This window comes from Hyperolius riggenbachi, chromosome 6, assembly GCF_040937935.1.
Source record: "Hyperolius riggenbachi isolate aHypRig1 chromosome 6, aHypRig1.pri, whole genome shotgun sequence".
In the NCBI taxonomy this organism is placed as follows: domain Eukaryota; kingdom Metazoa; phylum Chordata; class Amphibia; order Anura; family Hyperoliidae; genus Hyperolius; species Hyperolius riggenbachi.
The window spans coordinates 336,539,805-336,558,218 of record NC_090651.1 but is presented as its reverse complement, the minus strand read 5'-3'; the positions used below and the strand labels follow the sequence as shown (position 1 = coordinate 336,558,218).

The window sequence follows — 18,414 nt, the reverse complement described above, 5'->3', positions numbered from 1 at the left end:
ATAGCTATTGTTTGACGTAATAGCTGGTGGCAGAGTGGCAGCAGAAGGTAAATCATCTGTGTACCCTGGCAGTGGGAAACACAGACAGACAGCAGCAGCAGGAGGAGGAATGGAGGAGTAGGCGAGCAGCTACTGTTTGACGTAATAGCTGGTGGCAGAGTGGCAGCAGAAGGTAAATCATCTGTGTACCCTGGCAGTGGGAAACACAGACAGACAGCAGCAGCAGCAGCAGCAGGAGGAGGTATGGAGGAGCAGTGTGAGTGTGGCAGCAGGTAGGCAGCGTGACATAATAGCCCTGGTACCTAGCGGTGATACCAGGGCTGTAAATAAACACAACAGGAGGTCCCAGACAGCGGTCGTGCAGCCCACATTGTGTCCAATACACAACTGGGACAACACAGTTTTCAACCCGGGCACCTCAGAAAAATTAAACCTTTTTTTTTTTTTTTTAATGGTTTGTTTGGTTTTTGGTTTTGCAACCAATATAGCTATTGTTTGACGTAATAGCTGGTGGCAGAGTGGCAGCAGAAGAAGGTAATTCTGTGTACGCTGGCAGTGGGAAACACAGACAGACAGCAGAAGGGCAGTACACAGCAGCCCACTGTAGGTGTAAAATGTGTGGCTGCAGGCGACGTAATAGTCAAAGTGAACCAGGCTGGCTTAGTGAGCAGGAGCCAGGAGGTGGTAAAGGGTGGTAAGGCACATTAACGATGGTTCCGGCAGCCAGTTCATGTCCCCCTCTCGCCGACAACAGGGGCCAGGAACTCGCCTTCCACCCACGCCTGGTTCATCTTGAGAAACGTCAGTCTGTCAACAGACTTGTGAGACAGACGTGAGCGTTTCTCGGTGACCACGCCACCAGCTGCACTGAAGCAGCGCTCGGACAGCACGCTGGAAGGGGGGCAGGACAGCACTTCCAGGGCGTACTGCGCCAGCTCGCTCCAGATCTCCATGCGCTTGACCCAATACTCCATGGGATCAACAGGGGCATCGCTGTCAAGCCCGCTGTACGACCCCATGTAGTCAGCCACCATGCGGGTCAGGCGCTGGCTGTGACCGGAGGAGGATGCTGCTGCATGCATCTCCTCTCTAGTCACTGCTGCCGGAGCCTCTACAGTCCTGTAGAGCTCGTGGCTGAGAGACAGCAGGTCTGTGGGGCGCTTGCTGCTGCTGGATGCAGGCACCTGCTGCTGCCTCTGTGCTGGCTGCTGGACAGTGGGGATGGAAGGCTGGGGGAAGGCTTCCTCCAAGCGCTCAACAAGGGCCTGCTGCAAGCTCCTTATTTGTTGCGCTGGGTCTCCTCCTGCAGGCGGCAGGAACTGGCTCAACTTCCCCTTGAGGCGTGGGTCCAACATCATGCTGATCCAGATGTCCTCCCTCTGCTTCATCTGGATCACCCTGGGGTCCCTGCGCAGGCACGTCAGCATGTGCGCTGCCATTGGGAAGAGGCGGGCCACGTCTGCTGGCACATCGACGTCAGTGCTGTCCTCATCCTCCTCCTCTGCCGCCTCATCCTCTCTCCACCCCCGCACCAACTCAGCTGCGCTGTGCTGATCCCCCTCATCAGCAGCCAGGTCAGGGACCTCCACCAAGTCCTCCTCCTCCTCCCCCTCAGAGGTGGACTGCGCAGCTGGTTGCCGCTCCTGCTGGTCCAAGGCTGCCGCTCCCTGTTCCAGCAAAGCATCGAGGGCCCTGTTCAGCAGAGAAACCAGGGGCACCCACTCGCAGACCATAGCATGGTCCCTGCTCACCATGTTTGTGGCCTGCAGGAAGGGAGCCAGCACTAAGCACACCTGCTGCATGTGCCTCCAGTCATCATCGGGGACGATGGACGGGTAGTTGCTGGTCTTGTCCCTTCTCAGAGCTGCGGAAACAGTGGCCAGGGCAAGGTACTCTTTGACAGCGCGCCTCTGTTCAACCAGACGCTCCAACATCGCCAGGGTGGAGTTCCAGCGAGTCGGAACGTCAAGGATCAGCCGATGGCGTGGCAGATCCAGCTCCTTTTGCACGTCTTCCAGGCTCGCACAGGCTGCAGCCGAACGCCGGAAGTGACGCACAACATTCCTTGCCGTTTCCAGCAGTTCGCCCATCCCCTGGTAGGTGCGCAGGAACTTCTGCACCACCAGGTTCAGCACGTGGGCAAGACAGGGGATGTGGGTCAGGTTTCCCCTGTCTATTGCGGCAACCAGATTGGCCCCATTGTCGGCCACCACCTCTCCGACTCTGAGGCCTCTGGGGGTCAGCCAAATCCTCTCCTGCTCCTGGAGTTTGGCCAACACATGGGTTGCCGTCAGCTTGGTCTTCCCAAGGCTGACCAAGTGCAGCAGCGCTTGGCAGTGGCGGGCCTTCACGCTGCTGCTGAGGCGGGGGGTTTGGCCAGGTGTGCCGGAGGATGGCAGAGGATCGGAGGAACCTGCTGCAGTTCCCCTGAGCCTGCGGGGTGGCACCACCCACTGTGTTGCTGCTGCTGCTGTGCCCGCTGCTGCTCTCCCATCCTCACCCCCTTCCACCAAGCTGACCCAGTGGACAGTGAAGGACAGGTAGCGGCCTGTCCCGAAGCGGCTGCTCCAGGAGTCCATGGTGACGTGGACCCTTTCACCAACCGCGTGCTCCAGCCCTCGCTCCACATTGGCCATCACAAAGCGGTGCAGTGCAGGAATGGCCTTGCGGGAGAAAAAGTGTCTGCTGGGGAGCTGCCAATCTGGGGCTGCGCAAGCAAGCAGCGCACGAATGTCGCTCCCCTCCTGCACGAGCGTGTACGGCAGGAGTTGGGAGCACATGGCCCGTGCCAGCAAGCCGTTCAGCTGCCGCACGCGACGGCTGCTGGGAGGCAGAGCCCTAACCACCCCCTGGAAGGACTCGCTCAAAAGGCTCTGGCGTGGCCTTTTGCTGACACGGGAATCAGCAGACACAGCAGAGGAGGCCACTGAGGACTGGCTGCCAGAACAGGCCTCAGTGTCGGCGGCAGGAGTTGCAGAGGGGGGAGGAGCAGTGCGTTTCCGCACTCCTGCTGGTGCTGCTGGAGGAGCAGGAGGGCGGGTGGCTGCTGTTGCTGCTGCTGCTGCTGAAGGCTGTGCCGTGATGGGTGTGGTGCCACTGCCAGCAGCAGATGCCTTCAGCCTCTGGAACTCCTCATGCTGGTGGAAATGTTTAGCCGCAAGGTGGTTGATGAGCGAGCTGGTGCTGAACTTTAAGGGGTCTGCACCTCTGCTCAACTTCCGCTGACAGTGGTTGCAAGTGGCGTACTTGCTGTACACAGTGGGCATGGTGAAAAACCGCCAGATTGGTGACAGAAACTTCCCCCTACGGCATGGAAGCGCTGCTGCCTGTCTCCCTGTGGTGGTTGGGGGAGGGGCTTGGGTGCGGCTGGGGGTGGTACTGGCTGATGCTGCTGCTGCTGAGCCTGAGACACCAGCAGGCTGTGGGACGCTGCCAATGCTTGCAATGATGCGCCTCCTTGCAAGGCCCACAAGCGCATCCTCCTCCTCCTCCTCAGAGCTGCTGAGGACGACATCCCCTGGAGGTGGTGGCACCCAGTCTCTGTCTGTCACCGGGTCATCATCATCCTCCCCCTCCTGAAACATGTCCTGCTGGGATGAGGACCCCCCAAACTCCTCTCCTGATGCATGGATGGGCTGCTTGACTGTCGCCACAGTCTTGCTGTCCAATCCCTCATCCCCCAAAGTGCCCATCAGCATCTCCTCCTCAAGATCGCCAACAACAGCAGACAATTTACTCATGATGCCTGGGGTCAAAAGACTGCTGAATGACAGGTCGGCGAGTGACGGTGAACTGGCCTCCTCCCCAGACCCTGCTGGGCGGCTGCTGCGAACAGGGGTGGTGGTGGTGGTGAGGGTGGAGGCCTCGGATGCAGAGCTGATGGCGGGCTGCTCATCCTCCGTCATGAGTTGCACCACAGTGTCTGCATCCTTTTCCTCAATGGGACGTTTCCGACCCGGCTGGAGGAAAATGGGAGCAGGTGCTACACGCTGCTGCTGCTGTGTCTCTGCAGCGTGAGTTGCAGATGCTCCTGCTGGGCGGCGCCCAAGGCGTCCACGGCCAGTGGCTATGGGAGGAATGTTAGCCACTGACGCTGCTGCTGCTGCTGCGGAACTGTGCATGGTGGCGCGCCCGCGGCCGCGGCTTGCCACAATGCTGCTCCCTCTCCTCCTGATTCCCTTGCTGCCCTTCCCCTTGCCCAAACCGCGCTGGCTGCCACTTCCAGACATCTTAAATGTTTTGGGCGTATAGACAAAAGTTTTGTAAAAGGGCGGGTGAAAAGTGGGGTACTTTAATGGAGTGGGTTGGTTGGTGAGGTGACTGAGTGAGTGTCCCCTAGTACAGTAAGTAAGTAGTAACAGTCAGGAAGTACAACTAGCAGTTACAATAATCAGTAGTAATCACAAGTAAATTTAGTGTGTGTACACTCAGACAGTGAGTGCACGCACGCAGGAGCTAGTAGCCTATGAACACAGTGACTGAGTGTCCTAGACTCCTAGTACAGTAAGAGTAAGTAGTAACAGTAAGTAGAACTAACTAATTACAATAATCAATCAGCGATCAGAAGGAAATGGAGTGTGGGTGTGTGTACACTCAGACAGTGAGTGCACGCACGCAGGAGCTAGTAGCCTATGAACACAGTGACTGAGTGTCCTAGACTCCTAGTACAGTAAGAGTAAGTAGTAACAGTAAGTAGAACTAACTAATTACAATAATCAATCAGCGATCAGAAGGAAATGGAGTGTGGGTGTGTGTACACTCAGACAGTGAGTGCACGCACGCAGGAGCTAGTAGCCTATGAACACAGTGACTGAGTGTCCTAGACTCCTAGTACAGTAAGAGTAAGTAGTAACAGTAAGTAGAACTAACTAATTACAATAATCAATCAGCGATCAGAAGGAAATGGAGTGTGGGTGTGTGTACACTCAGACAGTGAGTGCACGCACGCAGGAGCTAGTAGCCTATGAACACAGTGACTGAGTGTCCTAGACTCCTAGTACAGTAAGAGTAAGTAGTAACAGTAAGTAGAACTAACTAATTACAATAATCAATCAGCGATCAGAAGGAAATAGAGTGTGGGTGGTGTGTGTACACTCAGACAGTGAGTGACCGCACGCAGGAGCTAGTAGCCTATGGACAGTGACTGAGTGTCCTAGACTCCTAGTACAGTAAGAGTAAGTAGTAACAGTAAGTACAACTAACTAATTACGATAATCAATCAGCGATCAGAAGGAAATGGAGTGTGGGTGTGTGTACACTCAGACAGTGAGTGCACGCACGCAGGAGCTAGTAGCCTATGAACACAGTGACTGAGTGTCCTAGACTCCTAGTACAGTAAGAGTAAGTAGTAACAGTAAGTAGAACTAACTAATTACAATAATCAATCAGCGATCAGAAGGAAATGGAGTGTGGGTGTGTGTACACTCAGACAGTGAGTGCACGCACGCAGGAGCTAGTAGCCTATGAACACAGTGACTGAGTGTCCTAGACTCCTAGTACAGTAAGAGTAAGTAGTAACAGTAAGTAGAACTAACTAATTACAATAATCAATCAGCGATCAGAAGGAAATGGAGTGTGGGTGTGTGTACACTCAGACAGTGAGTGCACGCACGCAGGAGCTAGTAGCCTATGAACACAGTGACTGAGTGTCCTAGACTCCTAGTACAGTAAGAGTAAGTAGTAACAGTAAGTAGAACTAACTAATTACAATAATCAATCAGCGATCAGAAGGAAATAGAGTGTGGGTGGTGTGTGTACACTCAGACAGTGAGTGACCGCACGCAGGAGCTAGTAGCCTATGGACAGTGACTGAGTGTCCTAGACTCCTAGTACAGTAAGAGTAAGTAGTAACAGTAAGTACAACTAACTAATTACGATAATCAATCAGCGATCAGAAGGAAATGGAGTGTGGGTGTGTGTACACTCAGACAGTGAGTGCACGCACGCAGGAGCTAGTAGCCTATGAACACAGTGACTGAGTGTCCTAGACTCCTAGTACAGTAAGAGTAAGTAGTAACAGTAAGTAGAACTAACTAATTACAATAATCAATCAGCGATCAGAAGGAAATGGAGTGTGGGTGTGTGTACACTCAGACAGTGAGTGCACGCACGCAGGAGCTAGTAGCCTATGAACACAGTGACTGAGTGTCCTAGACTCCTAGTACAGTAAGAGTAAGTAGTAACAGTAAGTAGAACTAACTAATTACAATAATCAATCAGCGATCAGAAGGAAATGGAGTGTGGGTGTGTGTACACTCAGACAGTGAGTGCACGCACGCAGGAGCTAGTAGCCTATGAACACAGTGACTGAGTGTCCTAGACTCCTAGTACAGTAAGAGTAAGTAGTAACAGTAAGTAGAACTAACTAATTACAATAATCAATCAGCGATCAGAAGGAAATAGAGTGTGGGTGGTGTGTGTACACTCAGACAGTGAGTGCAGTGCGCACACGCAGGAGCTAGTAGCCTATATGAACAGTGACAGTGAGTGTCCCTACGGGTACAGTAAGAGTAAGTAGTAAGTAAGTACAACTAACTAACAATAATCTATCAGTAATCAGAAGGAAATAGAGTGTGTGTACACACAGACAGTGAGTGAGTGCACACACGCAGGAGCTAGCTAGTAGCCTATAAACAGTGACAGTCAGTGAGTGTCCTACTCCTAGTACAGTATAACTACAATACTATTAGTAAAGGACAGCAGAAATACTGGTATAGATGAGAGAAATAAACAGAGGACAGCTGCCCACAGAGGCAAGGCCCCCCTGAGGCCTAAACCTGTAAGCTTGCAGCAGCTGCCTGTCTCTAATGTAACACACAAGCTACTAACTCAAATACAATGTCTATCTAACTAACAACAATATAGGTGTATATGGCAGGTGTAGGTGAGCAAAAACGCTAGGTAAATGATCACAATAGAGCACTTGCTAAGCCAAAGCACAAAGGAGCAACTCTCTCTCTGTACAAGTCTCAGGCAAGCATGGAGAAACGGAACATGGCGGCCGCTATTTATAGGGTAGGGGCTGGCCAGGGTCCCCCTCTGTGATTGGCTGCCGTCAGAGGGCCTGGGAGCCCTCTGATTGGCTCTAAGGACATCAATCTGGGCTATGACGCTATTCGAGCTCGGTACCGAGCTCGAATAGCGCCGGGTTGCTCGAATAGCTCGAATAGTGAATGGGCTATTCGAGTGTACTCGGATAGCCCATTCGAATAGCTCCAGCTATTCGGAGCTCGAATACCGAGCTCGAATAGCTGAAAAAGAGCTCGAATATTCGAGCTACTCGAATATTCGAGCTCTGCTGAGCACCACTGATTCCAGCTCACAGTAAGAGCACCCTCTAGTGGCCCCTAGGGAGTGCTCTTACTATGGGATGGAACAAAAGAACAGGAAGAAGTAAGTAGATGTAGCACGTGGATCATGGAAAAGTGAGTTTCTGATGACTGCTGAGCTGCTGCTGGTCCATGCTGCTACATCTCTCCTCTGCTGTGCTACCCTGGCTACCTATACTGAGATAACTATTCCTGAATATCTATACTGAGGCATCTAATCCTGACTATCTATACTGAGGCATCTATTCCTGAATATCTATACTGAGGCATCTAATCCTGGCTATCTATACTGAGGCAACTATTCCTGAATATCTATACTGAGGCATCTAATCCTGGCTATCTATACTGAGATACCTATTCCTGAATATCTATACTGAGGCATCTATTCCTGACTATCTATACTGAGGTACCTATTCCTGAATATCTATACTGAGGCACCTATTCCTGACTATCTATACTGAGGCATCTAATCCTGGCTATCTATACTGAGGTACCTATTCCTGAATATCTATACTGAGGCATCTAATCCTGGCTATCTATACTGAGGCATCTAATCCTGGATATATACTGAGGTACCTATTCCTTACTATCTACACTGAGGTAACTATTCCTGAATATCTATACTGAGGCATCTATTCCTGAATATATATACTGAGGCATCTAATCCTGACTATCTATACTGAGGCATCTAATCCTGGCTATCTATACTGAGGTACCTATTCCTGAATATCTATACTGAGGCATCTAATCCTGGCTATCTATACTGAGGCATCTAATCCTGGATATATACTGAGGTACCTATTCCTTACTATCTATACTGAGGTAACTATTCCTGAATATCTATACTGAGGCATCTAATCCTGGCTATCTAAACTGAGGCATCTAATCCTGGCTATCTATACTGAGGTACCTATTCCTGAATATCTATACTGAGGCATCTAATCCTGGCTATCTATACTGAGGTACCTATTCCTTACTATCTATACTGAGGTAACTATTCCTGAATATCTATACTGAGGCATCTAATCCTGACTATCTATACTGAGGCATCTAATCCTGGATATCTATACTGAGGCACTTATTCCTGAATATCTATACTGAGGCATTTAATCCTGGCTATCTATACTGAGGTACCTATTCCTGAATATCTATACTGAGGCACCTATTCCTGACTATCTATACTAAGGCATCTAATCCTGGCTATCTATACTGAGGCATCTAATCCTGGCTATCTATACTGAGGCACCTATTCCTGAATATCTATACTGAGGCATCTAATCCTGGCTATCTATACTGAGGCATCTATTCCTGAATATCTATACTGAGGCATCTAATCCTGGCTATCTATACTGAGGTACCTATTCCTGAATATCTATACTGAGGCATCTAATCCTGGCTATCTATACTGAGGCAACTATTCCTGAATATCTATACTGAGGCATCTAATCCTGGCTATCTTCTATACTGAGGTACCAATTCCTGAATATCTATACTGAGGTACCTATTTCTGAATATCTATACTGAGGCATCTAATCCTGGCTATCTATACTGAGGTACCTATTCCTGAATATCTATACTGAGGCATCTAATCCTGGCTATCTATACTGAGGCATCTATTCCTGAATATCTATACTGAGGCATCTAATCCTGGCTATCTATACTGAGGCACCTATTCCTGAATATCTATACTGAGGCACCTATTCCTGGCTATCTATACTGAAGCACCTATTCCTGACTATCTATACTGAGGCACCTATTCCTGACTATCTATACTGAGGCACCTATTCCTGACTATACTGAGGCATCTAATCCTGGCTATCTATACTGAGGCACCTATTCCTGAATATCTATACTGAGGCATCTGTTCCTGACTATCCATACCGAGGTACCTATTCCTGACTATACTGAGGCATTTAATCCTGGCTATCTATACTGAGGCATCTATTCCTGAATATCTATACTGAGGCATCTAATCCTGGCTATCTATACTGAGGTACCTATTCCTGAATATCTATACTGAGGCATCTAATCCTGGCTATCTATACTGAGGTACCTATTCCTGAATATCTATACTGAGGTACCTATTCCTGAATATCTATACTGAGGCATCTAATCCTGGCTATCTATACTGAGGTACCTATTCCTTACTATCTATACTGAGGTAACTATTCCTGAATATCTATACTGAGGCATCTAATCCTGGCTATCTAAACTGAGGCATCTAATCCTGGCTATCTATACTGAGGTACCTATTCCTGAATATCTATACTGAGGCATCTAATCCTGGCTATCTATACTGAGGTACCTATTCCTTACTATCTATACTGAGGTAACTATTCCTGAATATCTATACTGAGGCATCTAATCCTGACTATCTATACTGAGGCATCTAATCCTGGATATCTATACTGAGGCACTTATTCCTGAATATCTATACTGAGGCATTTAATCCTGGCTATCTATACTGAGGTACCTATTCCTGAATATCTATACTGAGGCACCTATTCCTGACTATCTATACTGAGGCATCTAATCCTGGCTATCTATACTGAGGCATCTAATCCTGGCTATCTATACTGAGGCACCTATTCCTGAATATCTATACTGAGGCATCTAATCCTGGCTATCTATACTGAGGCATCTATTCCTGAATATCTATACTGAGGCATCTAATCCTGGCTATCTATACTGAGGTACCTATTCCTGAATATCTATACTGAGGCATCTAATCCTGGCTATCTATACTGAGGCAACTATTCCTGAATATCTATACTGAGGCATCTAATCCTGGCTATCTTCTATACTGAGGTACCAATTCCTGAATATCTATACTGAGGTACCTATTCCTGAATATCTATACTGAGGCATCTAATCCTGGCTATCTATACTGAGGTACCTATTCCTGAATATCTATACTGAGGCATCTAATCCTGGCTATCTATACTGAGGCATCTATTCCTGAATATCTATACTGAGGCATCTAATCCTGGCTATCTATACTGAGGCACCTATTCCTGAATATCTATACTGAGGCACCTATTCCTGGCTATCTATACTGAAGCACCTATTCCTGACTATCTATACTGAGGCACCTATTCCTGACTATCTATACTGAGGCACCTATTCCTGACTATACTGAGGCATCTAATCCTGGCTATCTATACTGAGGCACCTATTCCTGAATATCTATACTGAGGCATCTGTTCCTGACTATCCATACCGAGGTACCTATTCCTGACTATACTGAGGCATTTAATCCTGGCTATCTATACTGAGGCATCTATTCCTGAATATCTATACTGAGGCATCTAATCCTGGCTATCTATACTGAGGTACCTATTCCTGAATATCTATACTGAGGCATCTAATCCTGGCTATCTATACTGAGGTACCTATTCCTGAATATCTATACTGAGGTACCTATTCCTGCATATCTATACTGAGGCATCTAATCCTGGCTATCTATACTGAGGTACCTATTCCTGAATATCTATACTGAGGCATCTAATCCTGGCTATCTATACTGAGGCATCTATTCCTGAATATATATACTGAGGCATCTATTCCTGAATATCTATACTGAGGCATCTAATCCTGGCTATCTATACTGAGGCATCTAATCCTGGCTATCTATACTGAGGCACCTATTCCTGAATATCTATACAGAGGCACCTATTCCTGACTATCTATACTGAGGCACCTATTCCTGACTATCTATACTGAGGCACCTATTCCTGACAATCCATACTGAGGCACCTATTCCTGACAATCCATACTGAGATACCTATTCCTGACTATACTGAGGCATCTAATCCTGGCCATCTATACTGAGGCACCTATTCCTGAATATCTATACTGAGGCATCTATTCCTGACTATCCATACCGAGGTACCTATTTCTGACTATACTGAGGCATCTAATCCTGGCTATCTATACTGAGGTACCTATTCCTGAATATCTATACCAAGGCACCTATCCATGGCTATCTATACTGAGGCAACTATTCCTGAATATCTATACTGAGGCATCTAATCCTGGCTATCTATACTGAGGCAACTATTCCTGAATATCTATACTGAGGCATCTAATCCTGGCTATCTATACTGAGATACCTATTCCTGAATATCTATACTGAGGCATCTATTCCTGACTATCTATACTGAGGTACCTATTCCTGAATATCTATACTGAGGCACCTATTCCTGACTATCTATACTGAGGCATCTAATCCTGGCTATCTATACTGAGGTACCTATTCCTGAATATCTATACTGAGGCATCTAATCCTGGCTATCTATACTGAGGCATCTAATCCTGGATATATACTGAGGTACCTATTCCTTACTATCTATACTGAGGTAACTATTCCTGAATATCTATACTGAGGCATCTATTCCTGAATATCTATACTGAGGCATCTATTCCTGACTATCCATACCGAGGTACCTATTCCTGACTATACTGAGGCATCTAATCCTGGCTATCTATACTGAGGTACCTATTCCTGAATATCTATACCAAGGCACCTATCCCTGGCTATCTATACTGAGGTAACTATTCCTGAATATCTATACTGAGGCATCTATTCCTGAATATCTATACTGAGGCAACTATTCCTGAATATCTATACTGAGGCATCTAATCCTGGCTATCTATACTGAGATACCTATTCCTGAATATCTATACTGAGGCATCTATTCCTGAATATCTATACTGAGGCATCTAATCCTGGCTATCTATACTGAGGCACCTATTCCTGAATATCTATACTGAGGCACCTATTCCTGGCTATCTATACTGAAGCACCTATTCCTGACTATCTATACTGAGGCACCTATTCCTGACTATCTATACTGAGGCACCTATTCCTGACTATACTGAGGCATCTAATCCTGGCTATCTATACTGAGGCACCTATTCCTGAATATCTATACTGAGGCATCTGTTCCTGACTATCCATACCGAGGTACCTATTCCTGACTATACTGAGGCATCTAATCCTGGCTATCTATACTGAGGCATCTATTCCTGAATATCTATACTGAGGCATCTAATCCTGGCTATCTATACTGAGGTACCTATTCCTGAATATCTATACTGAGGCATCTAATCCTGGCTATCTATACTGAGGTACCTATTCCTGAATATCTATACTGAGGTACCTATTCCTGAATATCTATACTGAGGCATCTAATCCTGGCTATCTATACTGAGGTACCTATTCCTGAATATCTATACTGAGGCATCTAATCCTGGCTATCTATACTGAGGCATCTATTCCTGAATATATATACTGAGGCATCTATTCCTGAATATCTATACTGAGGCATCTAATCCTGGCTATCTATACTGAGGCATCTAATCCTGGCTATCTATACTGAGGCACCTATTCCTGAATATCTATACAGAGGCACCTATTCCTGACTATCTATACTGAGGCACCTATTCCTGACTATCTATACTGAGGCACCTATTCCTGACAATCCATACTGAGGCACCTATTCCTGACAATCCATACTGAGATACCTATTCCTGACTATACTGAGGCATCTAATCCTGGCCATCTATACTGAGGCACCTATTCCTGAATATCTATACTGAGGCATCTATTCCTGACTATCCATACCGAGGTACCTATTTCTGACTATACTGAGGCATCTAATCCTGGCTATCTATACTGAGGTACCTATTCCTGAATATCTATACCAAGGCACCTATCCATGGCTATCTATACTGAGGCAACTATTCCTGAATATCTATACTGAGGCATCTAATCCTGGCTATCTATACTGAGGCAACTATTCCTGAATATCTATACTGAGGCATCTAATCCTGGCTATCTATACTGAGATACCTATTCCTGAATATCTATACTGAGGCATCTATTCCTGACTATCTATACTGAGGTACCTATTCCTGAATATCTATACTGAGGCACCTATTCCTGACTATCTATACTGAGGCATCTAATCCTGGCTATCTATACTGAGGTACCTATTCCTGAATATCTATACTGAGGCATCTAATCCTGGCTATCTATACTGAGGCATCTAATCCTGGATATATACTGAGGTACCTATTCCTTACTATCTATACTGAGGTAACTATTCCTGAATATCTATACTGAGGCATCTATTCCTGAATATCTATACTGAGGCATCTATTCCTGACTATCCATACCGAGGTACCTATTCCTGACTATACTGAGGCATCTAATCCTGGCTATCTATACTGAGGTACCTATTCCTGAATATCTATACCAAGGCACCTATCCCTGGCTATCTATACTGAGGTAACTATTCCTGAATATCTATACTGAGGCATCTATTCCTGAATATCTATACTGAGGCAACTATTCCTGAATATCTATACTGAGGCATCTAATCCTGGCTATCTATACTGAGATACCTATTCCTGAATATCTATACTGAGGCATCTATTCCTGACTATCTATACTGAGGTACCTATTCCTGAATATCTATACTGAGGCACCTATTCCTGACTATCTATACTGAGGCATCTAATCCTGGCTATCTATACTGAGGTACCTATTCCTGAATATCTATACTGAGGCATCTAATCCTGGCTATCTATACTGAGGCATCTAATCCTGGATATATACTGAGGTACCTATTCCTTACTATCTATACTGAGGTAACTATTCCTGAATATCTATACTGAGGCATCTATTCCTGAATATATATACTGAGGCATCTAATCCTGACTATCTATACTGAGGCATCTAATCCTGGCTATCTATACTGAGGTACCTATTCCTGAATATCTATACTGAGGCATCTAATCCTGGCTATCTATACTGAGGTACCTATTCCTGAATATCTATACTGAGGCATCTATTCCTGAATATATATACTGAGGCATCTAATCCTGGCTATCTATACTGAGGTACCTATTCCTGAATATCTATACAGAGGCACCTATTCCTGACTATCTATACTGAGGTACCTATTACTGGCTACTTATACTGGAGGCACCTACTCCTGGCTATTTAATGTAGGGTGGGGATGCCACGTCCAAATTCCGCATCGGGGCCCAGAAGTTTGACTGATCCCCTCCCCACCTCTTTTTATAATGTAGATGACACCTACTTGTGAAATGTAATCGAATATCTGCAATGCTTTGTGTCTTACCATTGGAGCAGGCAAATACCATGTTAATTTGAAGACCGGAAGGATCAGTGTAGGTATAGGACTTTACATCACAGAGGCTTGCTGTACCACAACCAACTGCAACACTTCCAGGAGCTGAAGCTGCACAAATGAAGATGAAAGTAATCAGTTCTTACACTTCCCCCCTTCCCCCCCTCATAGCCACTTAGCTTGTCATTGTTCAGTTAACCATTTCCGCCGCCCGCGGCAGCTCTGCAGCGCTCCCGCACTTGGGCGCGCTCCCGCCTGTGATCGCGGTAAGAAAAGTAATATTTAAATTAGTATTGAAATTAAGTTAATTTTGAAATGCAGTTAATAAGAAACAACTTACTTTGAGTGATTATTTTACTTGTAAATGTGCTGAAAAGTTATTTTTAGCAATTAGGTGATAAATAAGACATTTATGAGAAGTTTTGTGAATGGAGCCCTATGTTGTAGATTTTGGCCCCTTATGTGTTTGAGCTTGAGCTTGACATTGACACACCTATTGGACAGCACGGTGGTGTAGTGGTTAGTGCTCTTGCCTTGCAATGCTGGGTCTCTGGTTTGAATCCCAGCCAGGTCAACATCTGCAAGGAGTTTGTATGTTCTCTCTGTGTGGGTTTCCTCTGGGTACTCTGGTTTCCTCCCACTTCCCAAAAACATACTGATAAGTTAATTGGCTTCCCCCTAAATTGGCCCTAGACTATGATACATACACTACACAATTAAAGATGTAGTGAACTGTTCGCCGGCGAACTTTGGTGGTTCGTGTTCGCCTGCACCAGGTGAACTTTTGCGGAAGTTCGATTTGCCCCATAATGCTCTATTGAGCAAAACTTTGACCCTCTACATCACAGTCAGCAGGCACATTATTGCCAAACACACTGCTCTCACTGCTGGAGTCCCTCCCTCCTTCCTTCCTTCTTCCAAGCAAGGTCCTTATGCCATTTGACGCACTTGTCTGCCTACACTAATTAGTTAAGGGAAAGCTGCTTCCCTCCACCCTCCTCCCTTTCTACCCTTCTACCTATTCCCTCCTCCCTCCTACCAGAGGGAGGAGGGTCTCATCTGCCAGGGAATTTCAAAAGATAGCTTACATACCGTGGCTGGGAATTGAACCCAGGTCTCAGTGTATGGTAGGTAACTAACATATCCATTATACCACCAACACTTCTAGCTGAAGTTGGCTGAAACTAACCTAGCATGTACAATTTATGCTCAATCCAAAAGAAAAATTAGACAACACAAAAAACATTTATATCGTGCTTTTCTCCTGGCAGACTCAAAGCACCAGAGCTGCAGCCACTAGGGCACACTCTATAGGCAGTAGCAGTGTTAGGAAGACTTGCCTAAGGTCTCCTATTGAATAGGTACTGGCTTACTGAGCAGACATTCAAACCCTGGTCGCCTGTGTCAGAGGCAGAGCCCTTAACCATTACACCATCCAGCCACTGCTTAAGGATATGTAGGCAGGCATGGCCTTGCCTTTCGTGTTCAACAGTTGTCAAGAGAAAAATTAGACAAGACAAATAACATTTATATCACGCTTTTCTCCAGGCAGACTCAAAGCGCCAGAGCTGCAGCCACTAGGGCACACTCTATAGGCAGTAGCAGTGTTAGGAAGACTTGCCTAAGGTCTCCTACTGAATAGGTGCTGGCTTACTGAGCAGACATTCGAACCCTGGTCTCCTGTGTCAGGGGCAGAGCCTTTAACCATTAAACCATCCAGCCACTGGTTAAGGATATGTAGCCAGGCATGGCCTTGCCACCACCAACACTACATGCTGAAGCCAGCCTAGCATGTACCATTTATGCTCAATCCATTTATGTGCAAAAATACAATTCCGCGAAAAGCGGTGACCATCCCTACTAGAGAGAGAGAGAGAGAGAGAGAAAGAGATATGAATCTACCTGGCTATCTGGGGTTCTCTTTGGACAATTGTTGAACACGAAAGGCAAGGCCATGCTACATATCCTTAAAGAGACACTGAAGCGAGACTAAATCTCGCTTCAGCTCTCATATATAGCAGGGGCACGTGTGCCCCTGCTAAAACGCCGCTATCCCGCGGCTAAACGGGGGTCCCTTCACCCCCAACCCACCCCCCGCAAAAGTTGGTCGGAAAGTTGGTCGTAGGGATTTGTCTTCCTGGAGGCAGGGCTAACGGCTGCAGCCCTGCCTCCAGTCGCGTCTATCAGACGCGCATCGCCGCCTCTCCCCCGCCCCTCTCAGTGAAGGAAGACTGAGAGGGGCGGGGGAGAGGCGGAGATACGCGCTGACAGACGCGCGTGGGGCAGGGCTGCGGCGGTTAGCCCTGCCCCAACCAGGAAGCGCTCCCCCGCACTACGGAGGGGATTTGGGGGGACAGGGACCCCCGTTAAGCCGCGGGATAGCAGCATTTTAGCAGGGGCACAAGTGCCCCTGCTATATATGAGGTCTGAAGCGAGATCTATTCTTGCTTCAGACTCTCTTTAAGCAGTGGCTGGATGGTGCTACATATCCTTAAGCAGTGGCTGGATGGTGTAATGGTTAAGGGCTCTGCCTCTGACACAGGAGACCAGGCAGTGGCGTAGCAAAGGAGCTGTGGGCCCCGATGCAAGTTTTACAATGGGGCCCCCCCAAGCACTCTATACATAACAATTGATGCGGCGCACCAAAACCTGCCAATGGCAACTACAGTGTCAGAGGTGCAAGAAGGGGATGGGGAACAGCTTGTTAATGATTACTACTATACACAGCATCTATAGAAGTGATTATTATGAGCACAGGACCAATAAAGAGCTAATACTGCAGTTGAGGGGGGGCCCTTCGGGGCCCCCCTGGCCCAAGGGCCCCGATGCGGTCGCAACCTCTGCAACCCCTATTGCTACGCCCCTGAGACCAGGGTTCGAATCTCGGCTCTGTCTGTTCAGTAAGCCAGCACCTATTCAGTAGGAGACCTTAGGCAAGTCTTCCTAACACTGCTACTGCCTATAGAGTGTGCCCTAGTGGCTGCAGCTCTGGTGCTTTGAGTCCGCCAGGAGAAAAGCACGATATAAATGTTATTTGTGTTGTCTAATTTTTCTTTTGGATTGAGCATAAATTGTACATGCTAGGTTAGTTTCAGCTAGTTTCAGCTAGCTTCAGCTAGCTTCAGCTAGAAGTGTTGGTGGTATAATGGATATGTTAGTTACCTACCATACACTGAGACCTGGGTTCAATCCCCAGCCATGGTATGTAAGCTGGCTTTTGAAATACTGGAATTCCCTGGCAGATGAGACCCTCCTCCCTCCGGGAGAAGGGTGCTCCAGGTGTTAGAACCCTTGAAACATGTTTTCTATCATTTTTTTAGCCAGTAGAAATTTTTGTAAATTTCGAAGTTCGCATCTCTATTGAAGTCTATTGAGGTTCGCAAACTTTTTCGCGAACCGAACTTTCCGCGGAGGTTCGCAAACAGGGTTCGCGAACCGAAAATCGGAGGTTCGCGACATCTCTATACACAATACATACATAGACATATGACTATTAGAGATGTGGCGAACGGTTCCCGAACCGTTCGCCGGCGAACATCTCTAAATCCATGGGCCTCTTACTACTTCCGGGTCGCAATGACCCGGAGTAGTACGCCTGCGCTGCCCGGCGGAGCGCGTCCTAGATCGCGATCCCGTTGCCGGGCACTCTCTGCGCATGTGCGTGACGTCATGAGTGACGTCACGCTCATGCGCAGAGAGTGCCCGGCAACGGGAGCGCGATCTAAGACGCGCTCCGCCAGGCAGCGCAGGCGTACTACTCCGGGTCATTGCGACCTGGAAGTAGTAAGAGGCCCAGAGAGGTTCGCCAGGCGAACTGTTCGGCCCAACACTAATGACTATATGGTAGGGATTAGATTGTGAGCCCCTTAGATGGACAGTTAAGTGACAAGACAATATATATTCTTTACAGCGCTGCGGAAGATGTC

The 18,414-nt window shown here is 47.2% G+C and overlaps 1 protein-coding gene across 4 annotated transcripts in view; it reads right to left on the bottom strand.

Moving 5' to 3' along the window:
- The window catches only part of LOC137522940 (serine-rich adhesin for platelets-like), a 292,674-nt gene that overhangs the window by 34,547 nt on the left and 239,713 nt on the right, over window positions 1–18,414 (bottom strand). For all 4 annotated transcript variants that reach the window (XM_068243098.1, XM_068243097.1, XM_068243096.1 and 1 more), the window contains exon 13: window positions 14,480–14,599. In XM_068243098.1, the coding sequence (XP_068099199.1) occupies window positions 14,480–14,599 (120 nt within the window). The remainder of the gene's footprint in view (window positions 1–14,479; window positions 14,600–18,414) is intronic.